Source organism: Sapajus apella, unplaced genomic scaffold (assembly GCF_009761245.1).
Source record: "Sapajus apella isolate SASKATOON/1434 unplaced genomic scaffold, GSC_monkey_1.0 scaffold39, whole genome shotgun sequence".
NCBI classification, from domain to species: domain Eukaryota; kingdom Metazoa; phylum Chordata; class Mammalia; order Primates; family Cebidae; genus Sapajus; species Sapajus apella.
This window is the reverse complement of record NW_022436979.1, coordinates 7174190-7194051: the sequence shown is the minus strand read 5'-3', so window position 1 is coordinate 7194051 and position 19862 is coordinate 7174190. Positions and strand designations below refer to the sequence as shown.

At 37.7% G+C, this 19862-nt stretch overlaps 1 protein-coding gene and 1 long non-coding RNA gene across 5 annotated transcripts in view; one reads left to right on the top strand and one right to left on the bottom strand.

Annotated features, from left to right (window-relative positions):
• Window positions 1–19862, bottom strand: part of GALNT7 (polypeptide N-acetylgalactosaminyltransferase 7) — a 156086-nt gene that overhangs the window by 9894 nt on the left and 126330 nt on the right. For 3 of the 4 annotated variants that reach the window (XM_032298662.1, XM_032298665.1, XM_032298664.1), the window contains exons 6-8: window positions 18120–18302; window positions 14438–14555; window positions 12795–12917 (exon numbers count right to left, since the gene is read on the bottom strand). In XM_032298662.1, the coding sequence (XP_032154553.1) occupies window positions 12795–12917; window positions 14438–14555; window positions 18120–18302 (424 nt within the window). Of the gene's footprint in view, window positions 1–12794; window positions 12918–14437; window positions 14556–18119; window positions 18303–18443; window positions 18627–19862 lie in introns of all 4 variants that reach the window. The other variant, XM_032298663.1, reaches the window with a different exon arrangement.
• Window positions 506–5088, top strand: LOC116565179. The gene is made up of 2 exons (XR_004275296.1): window positions 506–612; window positions 3658–5088. It is a non-coding gene; the product is annotated as an uncharacterized LOC116565179 (long non-coding RNA).

The window sequence follows — 19862 nt, the reverse complement described above, 5'->3', positions numbered from 1 at the left end:
TTAATCAACCAACAAATGCAAGGAAGTTAATGACTCTAATATGTCATCTGCCTAGGATTAAAATGTCATGTATATTTAAGCAAAAAGTGTTATATACAACCTGATATCCCTGAGCTGGAAGATCATATATACTAAGATAATGTATTCTATTATGCTAACAGAAGAAGAAATTGAATCACAGAGAGAGTTTATGAGAGCCTGGCTGGACACTGGTATTTCTACTCCTAGAATAACTTCTTTTCTTTCTTTCTGTTTTTTTTTTTTTGTTTGTTTGTTTGTTTGTTTGTTTGTTTTTTTGAGATGGGTCTTGCTCTGTCATTCAGACTAGGGTGCAGTGGTGCAATCTTGGCTCACTGTAAGCCTCAACTTCCTGGGTTCAAGTCATCCTCCCACCTCAGCTTCCCGAGTAGCTAGGATTACAGGAGCATGTCACCATACCTGGCTAATTTTTTTTTTTTTTCGTAGAGACGAAGTCTCATTTTATTGCCCAGGCTCGTCTCAAACTCCTGGCCTCAAGAGATCCTCCCACATCAGCCTCCCAAAGTGTTGGAATTACAAGAGTGAGCCACTGTGCCTGACCTATAATCTCTTTTTAATAGAACCATTCTACTGGTAAGTATAGGGAAAAAAAAAAATCTCATTTCAAAAACCATCATGAAAAACAAAAGCTCTATTCAATAAAACATACTTTTGCAGGTGATTTTATTGATCCTGTTATCATTATAATAGAACCATTTTACTATAACCTCAACTAAACTGGGTATTTTCCCCAGTTGGCTCACTTTTTTTTAATTAAAAAAATTTTTTTTTTTTTTTTTTTTTGAAATGGAGTCTCACTCTGTCACCCAGGATGGAGTGTAGTGGCATAATCTCAGCTCACTGCAACCCCTGCCTCCTGGGTTCAAGGGATTCTCTTGCCTCAGCCTCTCCAGTAGCTGGTATTACAGGTGCCTGCCACTGCACCTAGCTAATTTCTGTATTTTTAGTAGGGATGGAGTTTCACCATGTTGGCCAGGCTGCTCTTGAACTCTTGACCTCAAGCAATCCCCCTGCCTCAGCCTCCCAAAGTGCTGATATCACAGGCATGAGCCACTGCACCCGACCCTAGTTTGTTCATATTAAGGAAAAGCAGCTACAGAGCAATAAAATATGTTGACACTGTGATAACTGACAAATATCTAGCTTTTAAGGCTTTAATCGATGAATGAATGCTTGCATGAATATATGTGATCAAATGGGTATACACTTGCTGTGATTTGCATGTGGCTTGTCTGCCAAAACTCATGTTGAAATTTGATGCCCAATGTGTCAGTGCTGGCAGGCAGGGCCTACTGGGAGGTGTTTGGGTTGTTAATACATTAAAGGCCTCATGTGGAGGTGAGGGGGTGAGTTCTTGCTCTCCCAGGAATGGATTAATTCCCACAAAAGTAGTCTGTTAAAGAGTCTGGCCTCCTTGGTCTCAAAGGAAGCAAGAGATGTTTCCTTTCTTGCCATGTGATCTTGTAGTACATGTGCATCCCCTTCTGTTTCCCATCATGTGTTGAAGCAGCATAAGGCCCTCAACAGATGTAGCTACCCAAGCTTGAATTTTCCAACCACTAGAATCTTGAACCAAATAAACCTCTTTTCTTGATAAATTACACAGCCTCAGGTGTTCTGTTGTAGCAACACTAAATGAACTAAAACAATACTCAATCCCTCATCTTCTACATCATGCATCAGCAAATACTCTCTATAAAGGCCCAGACAGTAAGTAAGTGTCTTGGGCTTTTTGGACTATATAGTTTTCTGTGGCAACTATTCAACTCTGCTGTTTTAGTGAGACAGTAATCACAGACAATACACAAACAAATGAGTGTGGCTATGCTCTAATACAACTTTATTTACTAAAAAGGATTGGATTCAGCCTGACAGCCATAGTTTCTGACCCATCCAGAGCAGAAATAGTAAACGTTTCAGATCTAGCATTCAGATTAAATGTTTTCTAGGTAACAAGTTAACTATCAAAGGGTGAACATGCCCCTAAATGCATTGTTGTCACAAAAGCCCATGGGTTTAAAAAAGGCTGCTATAGGCCGGGCTGGGTGGCTCACGCTTGTAATCCCAGTACTTTGGGAGGCCAAGGCAGGTGGATCATGAGTTCAGGAGATCGAGACCATCCTTGCCAACATGCTGAAACCCCGTCTCTACTAAAAATGCAAAAATATTAGCTGGGAATGGTGGCACACACCTGTAGTCCCAGCTACTCGGGAGGCTGAGGCAGGAGAATCGCTTGAACCCAGGAGGTGGAGATTGCAGTGAGCCGACATCGCGCCACTGCACTACAAACTGAGTGACAGTGCTAGACTACATCTCAAAAAAAAAAAAAAGGCAGCTATAAGCAGTATATGATCAAAGAACATATGATATTACCACTTGTTATGGGTTAGATCTGTGTCCCTACCCAAAACTCATGACTAATTACAATCTCCAATGTTGGAGGCGGGGCTTGGTGTAAGCTGGCTGGTTCACGGGGGTGGATCCTTCATGAATGATTTAGCACCAGCCCACCCCCCACCCCCACGCCCAGACTGTCCTTGTGATTGTGAGTTCTCGTGACATCTGGTTGGTGAAAAGGGTGTAGTACCTTCCAGCTTCTCTCTCTTGCTCCTGCTCCCACCATGTGAGATGCTTCATTCCCCCTTTGCCGTCCACTATAATTGGAAGCTTCCTGAGGCCTCTCCAGAAGCAGAAGCTGCTAAACTTCCTATTCAGCCTGAAGAACTGTCAGCCAATTAGACCTCTTTTCTTTATAAATTACCCAGATATCTTAATAGCAGCGTGAGAACAGACTACCACATGACTCAACATTCTGAACCCTTGCAAATCCATACGAAATTAGATACAGTACATGTACTCTAGACATGAACAAACCTCAAGAGTTATGTATACATGCGTAAGATTATAGCAATAAAAAGAAGGAGCAATTGGTTGTCTGGGATGGACAGGGCCAGAGTGGCACCGTGTTGCCCCATCTCGAAGGAGTGGTTAATTAGGTGGGAATGGTATTCAGGGCAAAGAGAAAGGCAAATGCAGTATGATAAATTTTAGCGTATTGTAGTCTGGCAAATAGTTTACAAAAACTGGAATGCAATATTTACTGAGAGAAAACTTGCTTCAGTTTCTTCATTTTAAGATGAGGACATAGGCCAGGCATGGTGGCTTACACCTATAATCCCAGGACTTTGGGAGGCTGGGGCAGGTGGAGTTTGAGACCAGCCTGACTAACATGGTGAAACCCTGTCTCTACCAAAAATACAAAAATTAGCCAGTGTGGTGGTGCACACTTAGAATCCCAGCTACTTGTGAGGCTGAGGCAGGAGAATCGCTTGAATCCTGGAGCAGAGGCTACAGTGAGCTGAGAGTGTGTCATTGTACTCCAGCCTTGGCAACAGGCTCTGCCTCAAAAAAATACAAAAAAATTAGTGAAACTAATTTTGAGGCAGTGAAACTCTGCCTCAAAAAAAAAAAAAATTAGTTGAGGATATAGTCCTTACCTCATAGTATGTTGTGAAAATTAAAAAGTTTATCTATATAAAGTATTTACATTTATGCCTGGTACATTGTAAGCACTTAATAAATGCTAGCTGTTATTAATATTGTTATTCTTTTTAATAGAACTTTGAATTTTACCCTTGAGATGACACGTATGGAAAAGTTTTAAGCAGATAAGTGACATCAAATTTAATTTTCAGGTGAATGACACCAGTGGTGAGTGAAGGGTGGGCTGAAGTGGGTTGAACCTCATGGCAAAGAGCCAAGTGGAGGCTATTTAGTATTCATGGAAGAGATTTGAGGAACTGCACTGAGTATAGAAAGGGATGGATTGAAGAGCTATGAGTGAGGCAGAGTCACCAGTGCTTGGTAAGGGGGAGGGGCAGGGAACAACCTTACATGCTCCTTAAGTTTCATTCATGGGCAAATAGAGAACACAGTGGAAGGAGTAACTTTTGAGGAAAAGTTAAAGGTCAGTTTTGACTCTGTTGAGTGAAAGATCTAAAGGACAACGGAGGATAATTCCAGAAGGTCTGAGGCTCAGAGGAGACAAATGAAGTGGAGAAACAGACCTGGCTGCTGGCTGATGGCTCAAGGAGATGCTGTCAAAACTGGAGAAAAGAAAGCCCCTGGCACATGCCAGGCATTTCACTAAGTGTATGCTACATTCACACTTATTGGTTAGTTTGTATGGTATATATGCTAATTTCTAGAGTGGATACATATCTATCTACCTCATCTCTTTTCCTTTTTCTTTCAGAATAGACTTTTTTGAATCAATTTGGCTTTTCATCAATTCTTCGTGATTGTGAGTCCGACTCCAATGGGAGTTTCCTGCAATGTCAGTCATGCCTGGTGTTAATTTGGGGCTAATTTTGTTTTATCATACACATTTAAATCTCATTCCCTGTTGTAGCTGGGGCTTCATTTAGCCAATAAGAAGGATGTTTTGGTTCTGAAAGCCTAGCTGTCTGCTTATCACCCATTGCCCTCTTGTGAACTGTCCCAAGTTGTGTCTAAAGCCAACAACAAACCTAACTTGGTTAAGTGTTGTAAAAAATGAGGAGCCTCAGAGTTGCATGCCTTTTAGAATTTACGAAAGCAGCCAAACCAAACAAACTTCAAAGTTGTTTTGCCAGGGATAGAGGTCTTCATCCTCCAAGCAGTGGGACATCTGGATTTCTGTATGAAGCTTCCTTGGTTTGTTTCAGAAATAAATGCCAGCCCCAAGTGTCAGTAGTCTGTGATGAAATGGCAAAGAACTGAGAGACCCCGACATGGCTGGATAATCACCAGATCATCTTTCACCACTACACTACTTCTAAATCTGTCCTCCCCAGCTAGAGGATTCTCCTGGAATATGGTGACTATGATGTATCTCATTTTAGGTACCTTATACTGCATGGAATGGTGAGAATCAATAGAAGGAACCAGAACTAGGATTCATTTTCTAATAAATGTGTGGCTGGGAAAGAAGCCTGGGATGATGCTCATCCCACTAAAACAGTCCTATTCAATTTAAGTTAAATACATTTTATTTATTAAAAAAATTTTTTTAAAAACATTTCTAAAATGTTTTAAAAACTAATGTTTTGTTTTTCTGCTGGTTCATGAGTTTTGGTAAAATATAGATATCAATCCTAGTTCTGTATTTATGGCATAGGAGATAAGGTTTTTATTAAATAATAGCAAAATGTTTATTACAGCAGAACAATTTGGATGTCACAGTGAAAAGAATCAGTGGAATTTTCCTCTATTTTATGTGAGTGAGATGGAGAATCTGGAGGGAGGATATAAAAGAACAAAGGATATTTGCCTTAACTTTTCAATCTTTGTGGGACAAGAGATATTAATCTTTTGTAAGCATTGTTCAAAAATTTTATTTTGCTTACTATGCAAACTCCTAACATGATTATCTAAATTTTTAAAAACCAAACCATATTTTACTCATGTGTGAATAATAGAAGCTAGCATTTTCCCTTTAACTAGTTCCCTACACAGTGTCAGACTTTTTTGAGTTTATTTGAAATGTATTCATGGAGAACATTTAATATAGGAATCTTAATCAGAACGGGATATAATAGGAGGGGAGGTTACCAAGGTAGATGGCAATGTAGGAGACACCAGCCTTTATTCCCCCACAACTAAAAAACCAAATACAGGCAGCTATTCACAAACCCAAATAGCCCAGAGGGAGCTCCAGGGTCCATTAAATAATCTGCAGCAACACAATGGAGCAAGGGAAATGAAGAATATCTACATAGGACAGGATCACTGGTGAGGTGGTGCATACCTGAGGCACAAAGAGTAGCCAGGAAAAAAAGAAGGCAGATGCTATTGGTATCGGCCATGTGGCACAAACTACCATAGTCTCCAGAGGCCTGCTCTGTAGAGGACACTGGCATCACTTGCCACTGAGGTAAACAACAGCCCTTTTGCTGGGGAACCCCAGAGAGGGAGATGCATCTGCACACTCACTACCATCCAAGAAGCAGCTACTCTTGAATTACTTTGAAGAAAGCTCTGCCAATTCTCCCATGCTCCAGTGAGCCCTGATCCTGAAGCCACAGCTGCTCTGCTAGTGCCTACACTGCAGGCCCAGGCTCTGTGGCTGGACTGGGCCCACCTCTGACACTGGAACCATTGCTACAGTGAGCTAGTTCATGCTCCAGGTCTCGGAACCACACCTTTACTGTGCATGCCCCAGCTCCAGGCCCTGGATCAGCTGCAGCAGAGAGCTAGAACTCACCCCAACTCAGGAGCTGCTCTAACTCTATGCATGCTTCTTCCCTCTTTCTGGGCTCTGAAAGCTACTTCACAAGCATCTGGGCCTCACATACTGCTACCAACATTGGCAGCAGGGGTACCCATGTCCCAAGCAACAGCCCAGCTGCCATAGACAGCTAAGCACAACTCTGTCCCCAGAGCTGCATTAACTCTGAGCACATCTGTGCTCCCATTCTTGGCTACCTCAGCTGTCTCATAAGCATCTGTTACCTCACATTCTGTTATCAATACAGTAGTGAAATGTCTGTGCACTAGGCCCTGGGGTTTTTAAACTGCTCCAGATCCCATAGCCATAGTCTCTCCACTCATGCTCATGCTTCAGTCCTTCCACAGCCACTCTACAAGTGCGACTGCCACTGCAAGTGAGCCCATGAGTCAGAACCAGTGCCACAGGGCATTTAACCTCTGCAATGAGAGAAAAATCAGGATGTCCTTGGCAGCCATACCCAAAGACCTCAATATGCCTCACTGCCACTGTAGATATCTATAGCATTAGCCACCGAGGGGCACTGAAATCTTTACCAACACTGACCTCGGTGGGCAGATCTATACAGGGAATACATAGCTGGTATTCTCAGTAGTCCCAGAATTGCTATACCTCACCCAGCAAGTACCCTTGCACCCTCCTTCTCCCACAGAGGAAAATCTTTCCACATTGAAACCAGCCTGTAAAGTCTGTAATTGGTGACTGATCCACAAAATGCACAGGCATCAATGTAAGGCAACAAGAAACATGAAAAATGGAGAGGACATAATACCACTAAAAGATGACAATAATCTCCCAGTAGCAGACCTGGACAAATAATTCAAAATAATTGTTTTACAGAATCTCAGTGAACTTCAACCAAACAAAGAGAAACAATTCAGTAAAATCAGAAAACCAATAAAAAACCAGAATGAGAAATTTACAAAAGAGAGGGAAATTGTTAAAATAAACAAGCAAACAAATGCTGGAGCTGAAAACTACCATGAATGAAATAAAAAATGCAATAGAGAGTATTAATTGCAGAACTGATTAAGTAGAAGAAAGAATCTGTGAACTTGAAGACAGCTTAATTGAAAATATATAGTCAGCAGAGAATAAAAAGAATAAAAAGGAATAAAGAAAGCTTACAGAATTTATGGAACAGCATCAAAAGAGCAAATATTTAAGTCATAGGAATTCAATAAAGAGAAGGGAAAGACAAAGGGTAGAAAGCTCATGTAAAAAAATAATAGTAAGAGCATGAGAGTATTCTAAGAAAAAAATAATAGTAGAAAACTGTCCAAATCTGGGGAAAGATACAAATATTTAAGCATAGGAAGGTCAAAGGTCTCTTAACAAGATTCAGTCCAAACAAGACTATACTAAGACATATCATAATCGAACTGTAAAAAATCAAAGGCAAAGCGGCAATCCTAAAAGCAGTAAGAGAAAAGGAGCAAATAACATATAAGGGAGTTCCAGGAAGGCTAGCAGCAGACTTCTCAGCAGAAACCTTACAGGCCAAGAAAGAGTAGGCTGACATATTCAAAGTGCTGAAGGAAAGAAATTGCCAACCAAGAGTAATGTACACAGCAAAGCTGCCATTCAAAATGAAGAAGACGTAAAGACTCCCAGATAAACAAAAGCTGAAGTAGTTCATCACCACAAAATCTGTGCTACAAAAAGTGCTAACAGGAGTTCTTTGAACAGAAAGTAAAGAATAACATCTAGCAACATTAAAACATATGAAAGCATAAAACTCACTGGTAAAAATAAGTACACAAATTCAGAATACTCTAATACTGTAATGGTGGCATATAAATCACTTATACTTTAGTATGAAGGTTAAAAGGCAAAATTAATAAAAAGTAATAGCTACAACAATTAATAAGTGATACACAATATAAAAAGATGTAAATTGTGACATTGAAAATATAATAGGTAGGGTGTAGAATAAAAGTATAGAGTTTTTGTATGCAATCAAAGTTAAGTAGATATCAACTTCAAATAGCCTGTTATAAATATAAAATCTTTCATGTAAGGCTCATGATAACCACAAAGCAAAATCCTATCACAGATATTTAAAAAATAAAAAGTAAGGAGTCAAAGCATGCCATTAGAGAAAAATCACCTAGTCACAAAGGTAGGCAGAAAGAAAGGAAGAGAGGAAGCAACAACAAGAAAACAGTTAAGAAAATGGCAGTAATAAGTCCTTACCTATCAATAATTGTCTTAAATGTAAATAGACTGAATTCTCTAATCAAAAGATATAAAGTAGCTGAACGGATACAGAAAAAAACCTCAACTATATGTTGCGTGCAACAGATTCACTTCATCCTTTAGGATACACACACAAAAACAGATCGAAAGTGAAGGGATGGAAAAACGTTCCATGCAAATGAAAACCAAGAAAGCAGGAGTAGCTATGCTTACATCAGATAAACTTTAAGTCAAAAGCTTTAAAATGAGAAAAAGATGATCATTATGTAATGTTAAAGGGATAAATTTGTCAAGAAGATGTAACAATTATAAATCTATATGCACCCAATATTGAAACACCTAAATATATAAAGCAAATATTAATACATCTGAAGAGAGAGACAGACTGTGATACTATAATAGTATGGAACTTCACTACCCCACTTTCAACAATGGACAGATCAAAGAGACAGAAAATCAATAAGAAAATGCAGATTTGAACTACTTTAGACCAAATGAACCTAAAGTACATACACAAAACATTCCATCTAATGGTGGCAAAATACACATATTTCTCAAATGCACATGGAACATTTTCTAGAATAGATCATATGTTAGGCCATAAATGAAGGGTTAAAAAATTTTAAGAGAACTGAAATCAGAGCAAGTATCTTTTCTAACCACAGTGGTATGAAACTAGAAATCAACCACAGAAGGAAATGTGAAAAATTCACAAATATTAAACAACATGCTCCTAAACAACCAATGGGTCAAAGGAGAAATTAAAAGAAAAATTTAAAATTACCTTGAGACAAACAAAAATGGAAACACAATATGCTATAAATTATGAAATACAGTAAAAGCAGTTCTAAGAGGGAAGTTTATAGCAACAAATGCCTACATTGAAAAAGCAGAAAGACTCCAAACAAACAGCTTGATGTCACATCTCAAGGAATTATAGAAAGAATAAACTAAGTTCAAAGTTAGAAGGAAGGAAAGAGATAAAGATCTGAGCAGAAATAAATGAAATAAGACTAGAAAAAAAAAAAAGAAGAGATCAATGAAAGTAAGAGTTGATTTTTGAAAAGATAAACAAAATCAGCAAAACTTTAGCTAGACTAAGAAAAAGAGAAGACCAAATAAATGAAATCAGCAATGAAAGAGGAGAATACAACTGATAACACAGAGGATTATAAGAGACTACTATGGATAATTACATGCCAACCACTTGGATAACCTAGAAGAAATAGATAAATTTCTAGACACATACAACTTATCAAGACTAAATCTTGAAGAAATAGAAAACCTAAACAGAACAATAATGAGTAAGGGCATTGAATTAGTAATAAAAAGTTTCACATTAAAGAAAAGTCTAGCACCTGATGGCTTTACTATTGAATATTACCAAACATTCAAAGAAGAACTAACACCAATCCTTTTCAAACTCTTTCAAAAAACTGAAGAGGAGGAAAAACAACCAAACTCATTTTATGAAGGCAGCATTACTCTGGTACAAAAGCCAGACAAAGGCACTATAAGAAAAGGAAATTAAAAGCCAATATCCCTGATGAACGCACATGTAAAAATTCTCAACAAAACCCTTGCAAACTGAATTCAACAGTACGTTAAAAGATCATTTATAATGATCAAGTAGGATTTATCCCTGGGATGCAAGGATGATTCAACGTACAAAAATCAGTAAATGTAATACTCCATGTTAACAGAATGAAGGGCAAAAACCATATAACCATCTCAATAGATGTGAAAAAGGCATTCGACAAAATTTAATGTAAAAAGCTTCAACAAATTAAGTACATGAGGATTGTACCTCAACACAATAAAGGCTATATACAAGAACTCCATAGTTAACATCATACTCAATGATGAAAAGTTGAAAGCTCTTAAATTAAGAACAAGACAAGGATACCCACTCTTCCCACTTCTATTTAACATCCTACTGGAAGTTTTAGCCAGAGCAATTAGATAAGAGAAAGAAAGGAAAGACATCCAAATCAGAAAAGGAGTAGTTAAATTGTCTCTGCAGATGACATGATCTTATATATGCAAAACCCTGAAGACTCTAACAAAAAGCTGTTAGAACTAATAAACAAATCTAATAAAGTTGTAGGAAAATCAACATACAAAAATCAGTAGCATTTCTATATGTTAACAGTGATCTATCTATAAAACAAACTATAAAAACAATCCCATTTATAATAGTTAAGCAAAACAATAAAATATTTAGGAGGTGAAAAATCTACATGCTGAAAACTATAAATTGATAAAATAAATTAAATAATACACAAAATAAATGGAACGATACCCTGTGATCATGGATTGAAAGAACTAATATTGTTAAAATATCCATATTATAAAAGCAATCTACAGATTAAATATAATCCCTACCTAAATTTCAAGGACATTTTCCCCAGAAATAAAAAAATATATAAATCCTAAAATTCATATGGATCCACAAAAAAACCTTGAATAGCTAAAGCAATCTTGAGCGAAAAGAACAAAACTGGAGGCATCACACTACTCAATTTCAAAACCTGCTACAAAGCTATGGTAATCAAAACAGTATTGTACTCACATAGAAACAGACACAGACCAAAAGAACAGAACAGAGAGCCCAGAAATAATCCACATATTTATTGCCAATTGATTTTTAAGGTAGATGCCAAGAACACATTAGGGCAAGAACAGTCTCTTCAATAAATGTTGCTTGGAAAACCAGATATTTATATGCAAAAAGAAAGAAACTAGACCTTCATCTCACACCATATATAAAAATCAACTCAAAATGGATTAAAGACTTACATGAAGATCTAAAACTGTAAAACTTCTAGAAGAAAATAGAAAAATTCCATGACATTGGTCTGGGCAAAGATTTTTTTGGATCCAACAACCCAAAAGAACAGGCAACAAAAATAAAAATAGACAAATGGAATTATATCAAACTAAACAGTTTCTATAAGCAAAGGAAACAATTAACAAAGTAAAGAGACAATCTATGGAATGGAACACTACATCTGTAAACCACATATCTGGCAAGGGGCTAATATCCATAACATATAAGGAACTCAATAGTAAGGAAACAACCTGATTAAATTGGGCAAAAGAACCTGAATAGACATTTCTAAAACAAACAAAAAAAAGCATACAAATAGCCAACAGGTACATGAAGAAATGCTCAACATTATTAATTATCAGAGAAATGAAAATTAAAATCACAAGATACCACCTCCCACCTATTGGTGGAAATGCAAAATGGTGCAGCTACTATGGAAAAACAGTACAGAGGTTCCTCAAAATATTAAAAATAGAACTATCATATGATCTAGCAATCTCATTACTATGTATATATCCAAAAGACATAAAATCTGTATATCAAAGAGGTATCTATACTTCTGTGTTCACTGCAACAATATTCATGATAGCCAAGATACGGAATCAAGCTAAGTGTCCATCAACAGATGAATGGGTAAAGAAAAGATGGTACATATACACGATGGCATTGATACTATACACCCTTAAAAAATAAGAAAATCCTGTCGTTTGCAACAACATGGAGAATATTACGTTAAGTGAAATACGCCAGGCACAGAAAGAAAAACACTGTATGATATTACTTACATGTGGAGTGTAAACAAGTAAACAGAGTAAAATGGTGAGGGTTGGGGGGAGTGGGCTGATTTTGGTTAAAGGACACAAATTTCTGTTAGGAAGAATAATTTCAAGAAATCTATTATACAACATGGTGACTACAATTAATATACATTACATATATATATTATGTATATATATTACATATATATTACATATATGAAAATTGCTGAGAACAGATTTTAAGTGTTCTTACCAGAAAAACAAGTATGTGATGTAATACATGTCTAAATAGCTAGACTTAGCCATCCCACAACGTGTATGTATATGAAAACATCGTAATGTATATGATAAATATATAAATATTTGCTTGTCAATTAAAAAAATAGGGTACACTCTTTTTTTTTTTTTTTTTTAAGAGACGGGGTCTCGTTCTGTCATCCAGGCTGGAGTGCAGTGGTGCAATCACAGCTCACTGCAGCCTTGAACTCCTGGGCTCAAGGAATCCTCCTGCCTCAGTGGAATAATCTTAAAGAACAATAAGATATTTCATGAATAAGTCCAGCTAACTAAAGATGAGAATCAACGTGACTGATGAAGAGATTTACCCCATTTAATAAGCTGACAATTGTTCAGTAACTACTATAGCATGTGGTACAAAAATGATAGTTCCCTATCCTCTCCTTTTATCAAAAAAACTCACCTTCAGAGTTGGAGAAGACCCAACATAAATGGGTGGAGGATTTCCTTGCCAGCCCTCAAGACGGTAGATATGTCCGACACGAGAGCAAGGAACAAATAATAATTTGCCACCACACTGCCATATCTATGAAGAAAAAAAAACATTGTGAAAGTTGTTTCAAATATAAACAAACTACAACTGACAATTTATCTTGTAAATGTAAATCTAAAGTCTAAATTATATGCAGTGTCCACAAAGAGTTCTTAAGCTAAACAAATACTAAAATAATTTGCTTTTCAAAAACTCATATAACAACGAAGAAGGCAATAGGGAATATAGTATGAATAATAAACTGCTACTAAGGGGCCTCTTCCTGTGTACTCATAGCCCCTAGCAACTTTCTCCCAACATAACCTTGCAAAGTCATGCAGATTCTTTATTCCTAGCTCATTCATCATTTCCATTGCTAATATATTTCCTACTTGGGTGATTATTATAATAACCTCCTAACTGGCTTCTTCACCTTCACCTTCTCTCTACTCAACTATCCTTATTTATAGCAAGAGATTATTATAGCTGAAGAGCATCTTTGGGTCATGTTATTCCCTTGCTTAATATCCTTGATTGTTCTCCACTGCTTATCAAATTAAATAAAAATCTCTTAACTCAGCTTTAAAGGCTCTCTTCAATATGGTCCTAACATACCTTCCCATTTTACCTTCTTGGATGTCTTCCTTATTCATGTTGCCTGATTCTGCCAAAGTGTGCTGCTTACTATTCTCTGAATAAATTCCTTGTGTTCCCTTCTTTGTACTTTTCCCCATCCTAATTGCTTAGAAGTCCCCCTCCCATCCCTTATCTCTGCTTATTAACATTATACTCATCTTTCTAGGTCTACTTCAAATTCTACATCTAGCATGACACTGTTTCTTAATCACACCAACTGACTGCCATTCTGCCTTGTTATTGTATTATGAATTTAAGTATAATTGTAATATCTTATTGAGTTCCTTGAAAGGATTGATTTACTCCTCTTCTATCCCTCACAGTGCTAAGCACAGGACATTTAAGACAAGAGGTAATGAATACCTGTTTAACTCAACTGTGATATAGTTCTCTCTCTCTTTTGGAAAATGAGGGTTGGAATAGGGGTTGAGATGGGGGCTAGAGCATGGAAGGAAGTATTGCTCCAAGACTGCCTCAACAACAGGGGAGGCGCTGCAGGAAGACAGCTCCAAAGTCAGCCTGAGGATGCAGTCATTGTGGGGCTCTGCTTCTGTCTTGAACCATCATGTCCTACAGTGATAAAGGGTGACTATGTCAGTGGGTGGTCAACTGTGGCCCTAATGCATGCAGATTCTTCCAGGGGTTCCTATAATAAAAAGCTCCAGTATATAGAAAGTTGGGGTGTAGGGGGTAGATATTTTCATTTCTAAAGCTTGCTGGCCACAATTTTGAGCTGAGCCCTGTAAATACATGGTAAGTTTGGAGCTTTCGTTTTATTTTTTCTCCAAAGGCATCCATTTTTGTCAAGTCATTCTTTATAATTTGGAGAAATGCATTATATAATTGTTTTTTTTTTCCCCACAGGAAATCATCTTTATCTGAAAGCCACAGAAATTAGTAACTACTTGGAAAATTCCATCTGTTTAAAAAACTGTTACCTTGTATGAGATCTCAAAGTTTTCACCACCCCAAATCTGGAGTCCTGGATCATAGAGACCCAGTTCAAAGAAGAAATCTCGTTCAATGGCAAATAATCCCCCAGCCATGGCTGGGGACCTAAGAAAAAGAAACACTGCAATAACCATTACAGACAAACCCCCAATATCCCTTCACCAACAGGCAAGAAGCCTTGTAGAATACAGCATAAAATGCATAGAAGAGACAAAACTGATAGGCAAACATTAAGAAATTATAAAGCCTTTACAAAAAAAGAAAAATATCTGCTCATAATTCCCTAACAAATTTACCACAGTTTCTAACTGAAACTATAGTTCATTACAAAATAGAGCATTGTTTCATTTCACCATTAGAGGGCGCCTTGGTTCCTTTGTCGATTTAAAAATTAAATCTTAGTTAAAATAGAATTTTCTCTTTCACTCTTAAAAACACTGAGCCACACAGCTGTGGTCTGCTAACTGCTCCTGCATTGATTTATGAGTTATTTTTGGATGAACAAAACCATACACCATGGAAGTAGTCTGTCATTTTTTAATTTTATAGCTCAGGGGCTCGCCAAATAAGGGTGTGAATCATTGTACAACAACCACAGTTCATTCAGAGTTTGCAAATGTAGCACAGAAATGACACAGGAGAATTAGACATAGATATTTACTGTGCCAGGAGGTAGGAATGCAAAAGGGTGATCTGTGGATCTGTGGAGCTTCTTGAATGGATCTTAAATTGGACACTTTTTAGGTCCAAGAGAAAAAAGATTTGGCAGCTTCTTAGGGACAAGTCACTCCCACCATTGAAAGAAATGATAGCAGAATTTCTCTTGTTCCCTGACCCTCTCTCCTGAACAATTAATTATTAATGCATCATGATTCTTAAATTTTAGGGCACTCAATATTATTAGGGTAACTTCTTCAACATCATACCTAATAATCTATTCAAATAGGTTCAATGAAACCCATTTCAAGCTTCCATTGATTCTACCTTGAAAAGAAAAAAATACATATATATATATTTGAGACATAGTGTGTGTGTGTGTCTCTCTCTCTCCCTCTCTCTCCATATATATACACACATATATGTATATATCTATATGCATATATGTATATGTGTGCATGTATGGGGAGGGAGAGAGAGAGAGAGAGAGAGAGAGAGAGAGACATGGTGTCACTCTATTGACCAACCTGGAGTACAGTGACATGATCGTGGCTCACTGCAGTCTCAACCTTCTAGGCTCAAGCAGTCCTCTCACCTCAGCCTCCTGGGTAGCTGGGACTACAGGTGAACACCAACACATCTGGCTACCTTTTTTTATTTTATAGAGACGGGGTCTTGCCATATTGCTCAGACTGGTCTAGAACTTCTGGGCTCAAAAGATCCACCCGCCTACGCCTTCCTAAGTGCTAGGATTATAGGTGTGAGCCACGGCTCTCAGCCTTGAAAATACATCTTGAATCTGCTGACTTATTTCCAACTTCACTGCCACCAGCCTACACCAAGCAAACACTACTTGGACTTTGCAGTATCTCCCGAGCTGTGTCCTTTATTCTCTTCTGCCCCTACCCTAGTCTAATCACACAGCAGCCAGAGCAGACTCCTCCACATGAACTGCATGATACCAGCCTCTCCCAGCTCTCTGGTCTCACCATGCTCTCTCTTCCCATGAGTCCTTCACTGCTCTGCTCCCACCTGAAACAAGCCATCCTCCTTTCTGTCTCAAAGCCTTCACTCATGTTATTCATGATCCTGAAATGTTCCCCCACCTTTTCCACAGGGTTGGGGCCTCATTCTTCAGGTCTTGGCCTAAATGACACTTTGTCATTAGGCCTTTTCCCGATCCCCAGGCTGGGTTAGGTTCATCTTTCCATAAAATCATGTACTCTGTGATTTTTCTTCAAACTACTTATCACAGCTGCTGTTCCAGAGTTTGTCTGTCTATGAGAAAGGGTCTCACTCTGTTACCCAGGCTGCAGTACAGTGGCACAATCATAGTTCATTGCAGCCTTGAACTCTTGGGCTCAAGCATTCCCTCTGCCTCAGCCTCCCTAATTGCTGGGACTACAGGCACATGCCACGACACCAGGCTAATTTTAGGGTTATTTATGTAGTTAACTGTTTAATTTTTTTCTGACTCACGCTATTTTAAGTTCAATGAGGAAACATATCTTTAAAGATTTATCCCCAGAAAATAGTGCTTGGCATACAGTAAGCACTCAATAAATGTTTGTTGAATGGATAAATAATGAATCGAGAAATATTTTCAATACTGAAAGAAAACAGCGTCAGGAGAAAGTTGTTCCCTCATGACTTTTCTTCTTAAAGTATGCTGCCTAACTCAGTAACAGCACCATTATGTTTTAGGTGATATTTTCATGTCACATTTATTTAACTGTCATTTAAGATTATTCCATTATACCTGTATCTTTTTTATCTTTAAATATATTCCCATTCATCTCAGTATATACTTGAAAATGCATCTTAACATGGAAAGCAGTGAGTTAATGAACAGATAGCCTCCCTTTAATTTTTCTAGCTCACTTGAAAAATTTTCTTTACTGGCCTGTGGAATTAGTAGAAATGTAAATTTGCTCAGCACCCTTTGTTTTTTTCTCCCACAGTTATTTGTTCAGTAGGTAAGCAGTAGATTCCTGGACTATTCTGAATAAGACATTTACAAAAATAATTTGGTAAATGTCCAATTAAGCTACTATAATTAAGTGCTATAACTTCTTTATGTTTGCCGTTCAGTATCTTGATATCATGACATGCCCAAATCCCACCAGCATTTCCATGGCATTGGAAGCACCTTCCCAGAACAGAGTTCTAACATTATCAGCAGTGTAACAGGGAGAGAGAGACCAAAAGCAGAACCATAGGATCAGAAAAACAAGACTAGATACATTCAGGAGAAGGCTATACTAACATTTGAGCAAACATTTCATTTGGGGTGACTTTTTTGAGAGACACTAAAATTTTCTAATTGCCAGATCAAAAGAAGAGAGTAGCATAAGTTCTACTGAAAGAACCACAAGAAGGGACAAAAGCTGATTTTGGAATAGAGTTTTCTTTAATCAATCACTTTTCCGAGAATGAAGCAATAAAGGATTCTACGTAACATTTTTTAAAGTCATGTATTGTGAATCATCAGATTTCACTAGTACAAAATTAGTATTTGAGCGTTAACATAACAATAAAAGGGGAGAAAAGCCCCAGGATCTCTTGCTAGTGCCCTTCACTGTTAACACTATATCCACAGCATAAATGTGGAAATAAACCTCTTGGTTGGATTAAAAGTAATTTATGTATTTTAAATTTATAGAATAACACTGTCATCAAAAGAATAAAACTTGATGTCTAATGTAGTAGGACAGGATAACTAAGATTTTCTTTTTTTCACTTGTACTTGGAACAAATGTCATATTACATTATTTTTCTTTCCCCAATGAAAGTGTGTACGTCTCAGTAGTGGATATTGCATTTAGGGTAAAAGCAATTATCATGGAGCAAATGTGAATTCAAAGCTCTGAAACAGTATGAGGAAAGATGCTCTTTCAGAATCTGAGACAGCATCTACATACAGTTTTAATAACAAATTTTTAGCTTGGCAAGAGGTTAATAGGTTAGCAGCAACTGGAGAAAAGAAAAATATGTAAGTGATTTAGTGATTACCGATATGGTTCAGTTTTTGTCTTTCTCAGTCTCTTCTCTTGAGGGGTCAGAGGCACCCGTTTCCAGAGCATACTCCAATCCCATGCTCCTCGGGCATACCCATCTTCATCACCACCCCCTTGGGGTATAATTTCATATGTGTTGCCATTTATGACATCTATAAGCGGCACAGTGCAAATGGTTCTGTATTGTGTTGATGACGGCAGCAAAGATCAAATGGAAGCGTATGTATGGACCCACACATTTATAAGAGTTCATGAGGAAGAAAAAAAAAAAGGACTTAGATAAACATTCAGCATAAGAAAATAAAGTAACAGTCTTTACCGATAAGGTTCAGTTTTATGTTTTCTTTTGGCTTTTTCCTTGTGGCTTAGAGGAATACGTTTCCATAGTAAACTCCAGTCCCAGGCCCCTCTGGCAAAACCATCTTCATCCCCACCTTGCTGTGGTTCAATGGAATAATCATTCCCATCTATGTAATCTATTAGAGGCACAGTACATGTAGTTCTGAAACATTTACAGAAAATGAAAAAGCATTTAAGAACCCAAGACTAGTCAGCATGCCTAACTACATTATCTCTTTCTGTTGTTGATTTGTTTGTACGCCAGGGGACTTTAATATCTCATGGGAAAGAGAGTAAATGAATGTCCCATAAAAGCCAAAAAGCCTGTTTTTATAAGGGCAGGAGAAAGGAGATGTCCCCCTAGGCTTACAGACAAATGTCAGGGACAAAGAACCATATCATTGAGCTTAATAGAGTTTTCTCCTTTTTACTTTGGTCCTAATGGTAACTTTCTTTTGGTAATTTTATATTATTTATTAGAATTTCTGGCCTGTTATTTTCCCTCCCTATCACCCATTAAAAAGTGCACATGTGCCTGTGCATGCATATGCGTGTGTGTAGGGTCATAGTACTTGCCACGTGATTAGCAATTCTCCCAACTCTTTGTTGCTTTCTATTTCTTGGAAACAGTTATTATGAAAATGAGTTTCTGTACTTTTACTTGATCTTCCTCACTCCTCTGACTGCAGAAAACAGCTTTTATTGTCCAAAAAAAGGCACTGTTGCTTAAAAAAACAAAAAACAAGCAAAAAATAATCCCTCCAAACTTGCTGAAGAACGTAAGAAGTGGTCTGAGAATCTGGAACAAAAAATCCTTTGTATTTGAGCGTCATGAAAATGCTAGTACTCTATAACCAATTAGATGTCACAGTGATATTACAAAGATTATCTGGTACCCTGATTGTTGCAATGTTCATCTTGTCAGAAAGGATTTTAAAATCTATTTTCCTGAAATGAAAATGACAGCTTTTTATATCTGGGTCAGGGTGCTTTTTAGAAGTTTAAAAACCAAGGAAAAGGGAAAACCTACAGGGCTTAAAACTTTAATATGGGGGAAGTCGAGTCTAGAAAGGTGCTTCAGTCTCTAGAGTGTGAACGCACAGTGGAGGGTCATTGTGAGATTCGTGGAATCTGCCACTGGAATTTGGAAAACCACTTCCTTACTGGTCGGAAGACTGCTGGTATTCACCTAGAGAGAGTCACCTGACACTTGGTCAGTTATCTTTCCTCATTGCTTATAATTTTCACATTCCTAAATATGTGAGGCAGTGTAAAGTGTCCCAGGGAGGCTATGGTCTGACAGTGTATTAGCCATCTGTTTTGGGGAAAATTGCTTAATTTCTCTAAGCCTCAGTATCCTCGTCAGTCAAATGGAGCTAATAATCTCTATCTTGTAGGG